This window comes from Adiantum capillus-veneris, chromosome 11, assembly GCF_014529385.1.
Source record: "Adiantum capillus-veneris isolate H3 chromosome 11, ASM1452938v2, whole genome shotgun sequence".
Classification (NCBI taxonomy): domain Eukaryota; kingdom Viridiplantae; phylum Streptophyta; class Polypodiopsida; order Polypodiales; family Pteridaceae; genus Adiantum; species Adiantum capillus-veneris.
The window spans coordinates 150,467,137-150,478,083 of record NC_140941.1 but is presented as its reverse complement, the minus strand read 5'-3'; the positions used below and the strand labels follow the sequence as shown (position 1 = coordinate 150,478,083).

Below are 10,947 nucleotides of genomic sequence, written 5' to 3'. Positions count from 1 at the left end.
ATGTACATCAATCAGACATTGTTACTGCTTTCTTGAATGGTGACATATTTGAGGAAGTTTATGTAACGCAGCCTTGCGGTTTTGTCATAAAAGGACAAGAGGACAAAGTGTGCAAATGTAAGAAGGCTTTGTATGGGTTGAAGCAATCTCCTCGTTCTTGGTATGAGAAAGCTGACACTCATTTGGTTAAACGAGGCTTTCGTAACAGTCCAACAGAAAGCACATTGTGTGTAAAGCGTGAGGATGATGTATTTCTCATTGTGGTTCTTTATGTTGATGATTTGCTGATCACTGGACCAAATGAGAGACATATTGCTGAATTTAAGGCTGATTTGAATGCTACTTTCACGATGAAAGATTTGGGGCTGTTGCATCATTACTTGGGTATACAGTTTAAGCAGTGTGATGGTGGTATTGCCTTGTGTCAGAAAAGTTACATAGAGACATTGCTATGTAAGTTTGGACTTGAGGATTGCAAACCTATTGCCACTCCCATGGAAACAGGTTTGAAGTTGAGTCTACATGATGCTGGCGATCCTGCTGATGTCACTCTTTACCAAACTGCTGTTGGCTGCCTCATTTATGTATGCAACACGAGGCCAGATATTCAGTTTGCAGTCTCGCAGGTCAGCAGATTTATGCATAGCCCAGGGTCTAAGCATTGGCAGGCTGTCAAGAGGATTTTCTGCTACCTTAGTGGCACTTTACATCTTGGCTTGTTTTATCCCAAGGGGGGATCATTGCCGCCAGACTTACATGCTTTTTCGGACTCAGATTGGGCTGGTTGTTTTGACACGCGAGTGTCCACAAGTGGTTTTTGTTTCATGCTTGGCAGTTCATGTATATCATGGTTGAGCAAGAAGCAACCTACTGTGGCCACTTCGAGTTGTGAGGCTGAGTACAGGGCAGTCTTCACAGCTACGGTTGAGTGTGTATGGCTCAGACGCCTTATGGATGACTTGGGTGTTGGACAGGACACTGCCAACACTATCTACACTGACAGTCAGAGCGCATTGGCAGTTGCGAGGAACCCAGTTTTTCATGCTCGCACAAAGCACATTGAGGTGCATTACCACTATGTCAGGGAGAGGCTCTCAGCAGGAGAGATCAGCTTGGCTTATGTGCCAACACAGGACAACCTTGCAGATCTTTTCACAAAGGCATTGTCTCATGAGAAGCTTGAAGCTTTCCGCAAAGCTTTGGGCTTACTCCCCTTTGTGGACTGATCCTGTCCTCAGGGCATGGCACTTCCCTTTACTCATGTGCCAGCTCTCGTTCACCGCATCACTCCAGGGGGGATTTGTTACCATATATATGTGGTAGTGATGTGTGTGAACACACTAGGACCGCCGGGGCATTTTTTCCCTCTTTAGGAGGTTTTTTCCCCCGTGCATTGTATATACGCCCATCACTCTAGGGCTAACAATCTTTCCATTGCACACTAAGTAACATACTCTCTATTGTGTGCCGTGAGCTTCCTTCGTCTTCTCCAAGCTGTGTGTGTTTCTCTGCAACCCTAATTCCAACAAACATGATTTTATTGCTTCTTAAATAAAGGGTGGTAACAGCAATGCAACCACTTCTTATGGTTCTGTTGCGAGTGGCAAAACTGCTTTTCCTAATGCTTCTGCTGGCAGCACTTTGTCTGGAAATTCTGGTGATAAGGGCAAAAAGAAGATGCGTTGCCATTATTGTAAAGCTAATGATCACTTGATCAAGCAGTGTCCTAAGTTGAAGGCCAAAGAGGCTAAGAAGAAAGAAAGTGGTTCCACTCCAAATGCTGGTTCCACTACAAATGGCCATTGTTGAGTCTTCTGTGAAAGGAGACTGTAATGCTGATGTCGATGCAGAATGGGCTTTTAGCACAGAGTGCACTTACAATCCTGTTGTCCATGATGCATGCTTTTCAATTGCTGTAGATTCACATGTGTGGTATTTCGATAGTGGTGCTACAAAGCACATTACCTCACATCGTAAATTGTTCACCTCTCTCGAGTCTGTCCCTCATGGGAATTCAGTCACTTGTGCCAACAATGTCTCTCATTTGGTCCAGTGATCAGCAAATCATCGACATAAAGAACCACAATGAGGAGTACATCACCCTCACACTTTACATACAATGTGCTTTCTGTTGGATTGTTACGAAAGCCTTGTTTGACCAAATGAGTGTCAGCTTTCTCATACCAAGCACGAGGAGATTGCTTCAACCCATACAAAGCCTTCTTACATCTGCACACTTTGTCCTCTTGTCCTTTTGTGACAAAACCGCGAGGTTGCGTTGCATAAACTTCCTCAAATATGTCACCATCCAAGAAAGCAGTAACAATGTCTGATTGATGTACATCCCAACCAAAATGAGCTGCCAATGCACATAGAAAACGCACACTAGTCATACTACAAGTGGGAGCAAAGGTCTCTTCATAATCTATGCCTTTTTGCTGTGCATAACCCTTTGCAACAAGTCGAGCCTTATGGTGATCGATCTCACCATCCGGCTTGCGTTTCAACTTGTAAACCCACATCGTACCAATGGCCTTTTTTCCAGGAGGCAAATCACATAAAGTCCATGTGTCATTTTCTATAAGTGCATCATATCCTAATTGCATGGCAGCCATCCAATTTTCTGAATTCTGTGCTTCATCTTCTGAATTCTGTGCTTCATCAAAGACAGAGGCTCCTCAACATCATGTAAGCTAGACACAGCCAAAGCATAACAATCTGATGCATAAGATGCATGGCAAGAGCCTGAACGAGTACGACTAGAAAAAGGTGCATCCAATTTACTGTCACGCAAAGTGTGCACCAGCCATTTTGGCATACCTCTAGCCTGCTCATTTTCAGCCCTTTCCTCATCAAGTACATCATGTACATCTGCATCAGTAATAGACTGATCTATAACATTTTCAGAAACCCCCATAGGCTGTACATTTGCCTCATTGGAACTTACATTCGTATTTCCACCACTAAAAAGAGGCAACAAAGTGTCATAAATGTCCTGTGAGCTTACATTACTGTCTCTAGTACATGACAACAAGGACTGAACAGAATATTCCACAAACCCTACATACCGTGCGGGATCCCGTGAAACCAGAATACACTTTGTTTGCGGATGATATAACCTGTAACCTTTTCTTTCAGCACTATAACCAACAAAAATACATTTGACAGCATTATCATCCAATTTTCTGCGCTGTGTTTGTGGCACCAAAGCATATGCCAAACAGCCAAAAACACGCATGTGCTCAATAGAAGGCTTTCTATCATGCCATGCCTCTTATCCGGTTCAGGGAGTTGGAAAGATTGTGCTTACTGTTGCAAATGGTAGTTCCTTCACACTTGTTGATGCACTTTATGTACCTGAGATCAAGAAGAATCTTTTGTCCGTATCTGCACTTGCTAGACTTGGACTTGTAGTCAAATTTGTGGATGACAGATGTACAATTCATGATCTCAGTTTTGGCGATGAAATCGTTGCATCTGGGCTTTGGCGCCGTGGGCTATATAAGCTCACTTTGTATGGAAAGTGTGGACAAAATTTTGCAAATGCTAGTGTAGATTCAAGGGCTATTTCAGATCAAAAGTTTGGCATGCACGTTTTGGTCATCTAATTTTGCCAATTTGTTGCATTTGAAAAATCTGATATGGTTGCTTCTTTGCCGCCTCTTGAAGCACCTGTCAAACATGTTTGTGAAGGCTATATTTTAGGTAAGATGCAGCGTTCTAATTTTCCAAAGGATGGTTCAATTTGGGCCACATGCAGGTTACAGCTTGTGCATAGTGATGTTTGTGGGCCCATGCAAACTCTGTCCTTGGGCAATTACCTGTACTTCGTGACTTTCATTGATGATACTCAAGGCATGCATGGGTATTTCCACTTAAAGCGAAGTCCGAAGTTTTTATGTGCTTCAAACAATTTCTGGCTATGGCTGAAAATGTCTCGAAATGTACTATGGACACCCTCCGTTCCGATCGAGGGGGAGAGTATATGTCTCATGAATTTAATGAATTTCTGGCTAGTCGTGGGATAAAACACCAATGTACAGTGCCTTATACACCTCAGCAAAATGGTGTTGCTGAGAGGAAAAACAGGTCACTGACGTAAATGGCACGATGTATGGCCAAAAGTCAAGCTTTGCCGCATTATTTTTGGCTTGAGGCCATCATGTGTGCCACTTATGTACTTAACAGGTGTCCTACAAAAGTTTTGTGTTGGTTGCCTCATTTATGTATGCAACACGAGGCCAGATATTCAGTTTGCAGTCTCACAGGTCAGCAGATTTATGCATAGCCCAGGGTCTAAGCATTGGCAGGCTGTCAAGAGGATTTCTCGCTACCTTAGTGGCACTTTACATCTTGGCTTGTTTTATCCCAAGGGGGGATCATTGCCGCCACACTTACATGTTTTTTCGGACTCAGATTGGGCTGGTTGTTTTGACACATGAGTGTCCACTAGTGGTTTTTCTTTCATGCTTGGCAGTTCATGTATATCATGGTTGAGCAAGAAGGAACCTACTATGGCCACTTCGAGTTGCGAGGCTGAGTACAGGGCAGTCTTCACAGCTACGGTTGAGTGTGTATGGCTCAGACGCCTTATGGCTGATTTGGGTGTTGGACAGGACACTGCCAATACTATCTACACTGACAGTCAGAGCGCATTGACAGTTGCGAGGAACCCAATTTTTCATGCTCGCACAAAGCACATTGAGGTGCATTACCACTATGTCAGGGAGAGGCTCTCAGCAGGAGAGATCAGCTTGGCTTATGTCCCAACATAGGACAACCTTGCAGATCTTTTCACAAAGGCATTGTCTCATGAGAAGCTTGAAGCTTTCTGCAAAGCTTTGGATTTAATCCCCTTTGTGGACTCATCATGTCCTCAGGGCATGGCGTCTTCCCTTTACTCACGTGCCATCTCTCGTTCACCGCATCACTCCAGGGGGATTTGTTACCATATACATGTGGTAGTGATATGTGTTAACAAATGGCAGTTCCTTCACACTTGTTGATGCACTTTATGTACCTGGGATCAAGAAGAATCTTTTGTCTATATCTGCACTTGCTAGGCTTGGACTTGTAGTCAAATTTGTGGATGACAGATGTACAATTCATGATCTCAGTTTTGGCGATGAAATCGTTGCATCTGGGCTTTTGTGCCATGGGCTGTATAAGCTCACTTTGTATGACAAGTGTGGACAAAATTTTTCAAATGCTGTTGCAGATTCAAGGGCTATTTCAGATGCAAAACTTTGGCATGCACGTTTTGGTCATCGAAATTTTGCCAATTTGCTGCGTTTGCAAAAATCTGATATGGTTGCTTCTTTGCCGCCTCTTGAAGCACCTGTCAAACATGTTTGTGAAGGCTGTATTTTAGGTAAGATGTAGCGTTCTAAGTTTCCAAAGGATGGTTCAGTTTGGGCCACATTCAGGTTGCAGCTTGTGCATAGTGATGTTTGTGGGCCCATGCAAAATCAGTCCTTGGGCAATTACCTGTACTTCGTGACTTTCATTGATGATACTCCAGGCATGCATTGGTATTTCCACTTAAAGCGAAGTCCGAAGTTTTTATGTGCTTCAAACAATTTCTGGCTATGGCTGAAAATGTCTCGAAATGTACTATGGACACCCTCCGTTCCGATCGAGGGGGAGAGTATATGTCTCATGAATTTAATGCATTTTTGGCTAGTAGTGGGATAAAACACCAATGTACAGTGCCTTATACACCTCAGCAAAATGGTGTTGCTGAGAGGAAAAACAGGTCACTGACGGAAATGGCACGATGTATGGCCAAAAGTCAAGCTTTGCCGCATTATTTTTGGCTTGAGGCCATCATGTGTGCCACTTATGTACTTAACAGGTGTCCTACGAAAGCTTTGTGTTGGCTGCCTCATTTATGTATGCAACACGCGGCCAGATATTCAGTTTGCAGTCTCACAGGTCAGCAGATTTATGCATAGCCCAGGGTCTAAGCATTGGCAGGCTGTCAAGAGGATTTCTCGCCACCTTAGTGGCACTTTACATCTTGGCTTGTTTTATCCCAAGGGGGGATCATTACCGCCAGACTTACATGTTAGATTGGGCTGGTTGTTTTGACACATGAGTGTCCACTAGTGGTTTTTCTTTCATGCTTGGCAGTTCATGTATATCATGGTTGAGCAAGAAGGAACCTACTATGGCCACTTCGAGTTGCGAGGCTGAGTACAGGGCAGTCTTCACAGCTACGGTTGAGTGTGTATGGCTCAGACGCCTTATGGCTGATTTGGGTGTTGGACAGGACACTGCCAACACTATCTACACTGATAGTTAGAGCGCATTGGTAGTTGCGAGGAACCCAGTTTTTCATGCTCACACAAAGCACATTGAGGTGCATTACCACTATGTCAGGGAGAGGCTCTCAGCAGGAGAGATCAGCTTGGCTTAGGCGACCTTTTTGGACTGATTTGTTGCAGTTTTCATGACCTTTTTAATGATGGATCGTGATTTTGGTACCTGGTTGGATTGCGATCAGACTTGGTAGGATAGTGCCCCTATGATACTTAGACCTCCTCCTAAAGTTTCGTTGCATTTCGAGTCCGTTCGAGTGTCGAAATGGCGTGATGACCTAGAGTTGTGAGAAAGGACATAAGCTTGTCAAGTTGTTGTGTTAACTTGTTAAGGTTCACTTCTTGAGAGTGACGATCTCAAAGAGTCTCCGTGCCCCATCCGAGTCACTTCCATGAGTATTGACATTATGTTAGTACCAAAAAGCTATGCTGCAGACATCCGTGACCCGCTAACATTGGCGCCGTTGCCAATGTTAGCGAAGGCAAAGGTTGTTCCTGCTAGTGTTGGGAGAAATGAGGATACTAAGATATATTCTAGGGAGCAATCTCCTCTCCTTGTTTGTAGGGTAACTGCACCCAATCAAAAGCCGACTCATCAACGCTATCTATCCTTGAAGATTCTTTGCTTCATACCTGTAGCAGCGGTGCAATCAAGGCCGTTTTCTTCCCCTTAGTGCCCACGTTGGCTTTGGGGCGCCTCAACTTTAAATAATCTTGCTTCGTCTTAGTTTTCAGCACAATATAGCTTTCCACTACGTGCACATATTTGACCTGCCCCACTGATTGGGGTTGTGCATTGATCTGAGGAGCTTTCCTTGTTGGTCAGGGGGGAATGTCCTACAATCACTACATATCAAAAGTTGTGACATGATCGAACGTATTGAGGGGAGTGTATGCTCCCTCACAACCTTGGAGGAGCTTCATATGATTAATTGCAAGAGTCTTGAAAGTATCCCTACTTACGTTTGGCTTGAGTAGCGAACATTGCTTCTGCTCGGATTTGTAATTAGTGGATTTGCAGCCACTCTATGGACCTTAAATCAACGATACTTGCAACCACCCGTAAAACTTAGTTTTGAGGAGACGATCATGGTTATTTTTGGAAGTTCAAGTCTTTAAGGACTACGAAGAAACTCTCAGTTGTTTATTTTTATTATATTAAGATGCCTCTCAACATTGCTCGTTTCATCACTATTTAGTCTCGATTAGTTGTAGGCAGTAGGCAGGCCTCGTGATTTCATCACTTGTTTTTTTTTTTGGCAACAATTTCAGCCCATTTCTGGCAATGGCTCGTTGTTCTTCTGATGTCCTTCTGCGTCTGCAAAGGAGGGACAATCCGAGGGGTATGTTGGCTGCCTCTGCGGGACGCAAGGTAAGAAATGCTGTTTGTCTTTTAGTGCGCCCCCCCCCCCCTTCTCTCTCTCTCTCTCTCTCTCTCTCTCTCTCACACACACACACACACACACACACACACACACACACACAGTTGTTTTTCTCAATTTTCTTTGCTGGTGCATATCTTGTGTGCGTCACCGATTTTATCTTCACAGAGTGGCGAAAAACCCACTGACAAAGCCAGGGAAGAAACACTATTCGCCACAGAAGTCAAGCATAGACAGGAAGAGCATGATGAAGAATCAAAAGCAACGAGTTTTTCCTTTCTGACTGGACTAAAAGCCTGTGCTCAGAAGAAGGATTTGTACCAAGTCAGTAGGATACACAGTGAGCTCTGTAATAGAGGGTTACTTCAGAAAGACACATATTTAGGGAGCACATTGGTGCGTGTGTATGCCAAATGTGGTAGCCTCGCCAAAGCTCGAGAAGTTCTTGATGGGCTTCCTGTCCGGAATGTCATGGCTTGGAATGCTCTGATTGAAGGATATGCCCAAAATGGTTGTGGCGAGGAAGCTCTGTGCTGTTTCCAGCAGATGCGAAGAGAAGGCCTTTCTCCAAATGCAATCACCTATGCTTGCACCTTGAAGGCTTGTGGCCTTACACAAGACCTTCACATGGGTAAGATAATTCACGATGTGCTTGCTAATCAGGGGCTGTTAGAGAAACATGTTTTGCTTGGCAATGCTTTGCTTGATATGTATGCCAAATGTGGTGCCCTTACAAAAGCACAAAATGTTTTTGATGAACTCTCTATCCGCAATGCTGTCTCTTGGAACACGCTGATCGCAAGATATGCCCAACATGGATGTGGCAAGGAAGCTCTGAGCTGTTTTCACCGGATGCGAAGGGAGGGCCTCTTTCCTAATGCAATCACCTATGCTTGCACCTTGAAGGCCTGTGGCCTAATGCAAGATCTTCACATGGGTGAGAAAATTCACGATGAGATTGCTAGTCAGGGGCTTTTGGAGAAACATGTTGTGCTTGGCAATGCTTTGGTCGATATGTATGCCAAATGTGGTGCCCTCGTGAAAGCACAAAAAGTTCTTGACGGGCATCCTCTTCGGGATGTTGTCTCATGGAGCGCGTTGATTGCAGGATATGCCCAACATGGATGTGGCAAGGAAGCTTTGGGCTGTTTTCACCAAATGCGAAGGGAAGGTCTTTCTCCGGATGCAATCACCTATGCTTGCACCTTGAAAGCGTGTGCCCTTACGCAAGACATTGACATGGGCCAGAGAATTCACGATGAAATTGCTAGTCAAGGGTTGCTAAAGAAAGGTGTCGTGCTTGGCAGTGCTTTGGTTGATATGTATGCCAAATGTGGTGCCCTTACAATAGCACAAAAAGTTCTTGATGAGCTTTCTACCCGAAACGTTTTCTCTTGGAGTGCATTGATTGCAGGATATGCCCAACATGGCTGTGGCAAGGAAGCTCTGTGCTGTTTTCACCGGATGCTAAGGGAAGGCCTCTCTCCAAATGCAATCACCTATGCTTGCACCTTGAAGGCATGTGGCCTTACGCAAGACCTTTACACAGGTGAGAGAATTCACGATGAGATTGCTAGTCAGGGGCTGTTGGAGAAACATGTTGTCCTTGGCAATGCTTTGGTTGATATGTATGCCAAATGTGGTGCCCTAATGAAAGCACAACAAGTTCTTGATGGGCATCCTCTCCGGGATGTTGTCTCTTGGAGCGCGTTGATTGCAGGATATACCCAGCATGGCTGTGGCAAGGAAGCTCTGGGCTGTTTTCACCAGATGCGAAGGGAAGGCTTTTCTCCAGATGCAATCACCTATGCTTGCACCTTGAAGGCGTGTGGCCTTACGCAAGACGTTGACATCGGTGAGGGAATTCACAATGAGGTTGCTAGTCAGGGGCTGTTGGAGAAAGATATTGTGCTTGGTGGTGCTTTGGTTGATATGTATGCCAAATGTGGTGCCCTTACGAAAGCACAAAAAGTTCTTGATGAGCTTTCTGTACGAAATGTCGTCTCTTGGAGTGCGCTGATTGCAGGATATGCCCAAAATGGCTGTTGCAAGGAAGCTCTGAGCTGTTTTAACCAGATGCGAAGTGAGGGCTTCTCGCCAGACGAAGTCTCTTGGAGTGCTCTTATAGGAGGCTATGCCCAGCAAGGGCTGGCCGAGGAAGCTATGAATTGTTTTTGTTTGATGCAACAAGAGGGCACCTCCCCAACTGCACTCACTTTTCTTAGTGTGCTCAATGCATGTAGTCACTCGGGTCTACTGGATGAGGGCCAAAAGCTTTTTGATAGCATGAGGGAAAAATATGGCATTAAACCAGACAAAGAACACTACACTCGCATGGTTGAGCTTTTTGGGCAAGCAAGGTGTTTTGACAAAGCTATGAGAGTAATCAAGATGATGCCATTGTCTGATTATCCTCCAGTTTGGTCGGCTCTTCTGAGTGCTTGTCGAAAATGGGGAAATGTGGAGGTTGGAAGATTGGCCTTTGAGCGTGCAATAGAATTAGATAAATGTAATGCTGCAGTCTACGTGTTAATGAGTAACATTTATGCAGCTGCTGGCATGCAGGAGGCTGCACAAAGTATTGAATTCATGAGAATCAGAAATGGTGCTTAAATTGTCCGTGCAAGGGTATTCTCCAAATTTGCATTGGGTCTCACACTTTGATTCAAAGAATGTTTTGCTCTATCAACACTCTAAAAAACTGGCCATTCCTTGTACAATCATTAGTACACTACAAAGGATGGATACACACAAAATTAAAAAAATGCAGGTATGCGGGGATTGTCATGCTGCTACCTCACTGATTTAAACATAGAGAAACTTAAAATTGTGGTCAAAGATGCAAATTGCCTGCACATTTTTGAAGGTGAAAAATGTTTTGGGGAACTTGAAGCTTCATGGATGCTTCTTGTGTTGAACTTCCAAGCAAGCCTATACCGTTGTGGCAAAAGGTCCCCCACTTTACAGATTACAACAAGATTATAAGAACGATGATCGTATGTTTAATCACTTAGTTTAATCATTGCCACATGTGCATGCGTGTACTCACGCGCTTACCCCCCGCCCCACATAGTCAATTTGGTGGAGCACACCTCACCGATTTAAAATCATAGAAATGCCTATAAAAGGGGAAACATATGCACATGATGCACATAGATGGGATCCCATCAATTTTGGGCCCGAGTGTGCGCCGTAGGTCTTGTTGCAAAAGTAAACTCGGGTACAAAAGTACTTGCCTTGATGCT

The 10,947-nt window shown here is 44.4% G+C and overlaps 1 protein-coding gene across 1 annotated transcript; it reads left to right on the top strand.

The window, feature by feature from the left end:
* Nucleotides 1–7,510: 7,510 nt before the first annotated feature.
* Nucleotides 7,511–10,690, top strand: LOC147448216 (pentatricopeptide repeat-containing protein At4g18520, chloroplastic-like). The gene is made up of 2 exons (XM_086524098.1): nt 7,511–7,692; nt 7,871–10,690. Exons 1-2 carry the CDS (start codon nt 7,606–7,608, stop codon nt 10,313–10,315), a joined length of 2,532 nt encoding a protein of 843 aa, XP_086380224.1. The 5' UTR covers nt 7,511–7,605; the 3' UTR covers nt 10,316–10,690.
* Nucleotides 10,691–10,947: the final 257 nt, after the last annotated feature.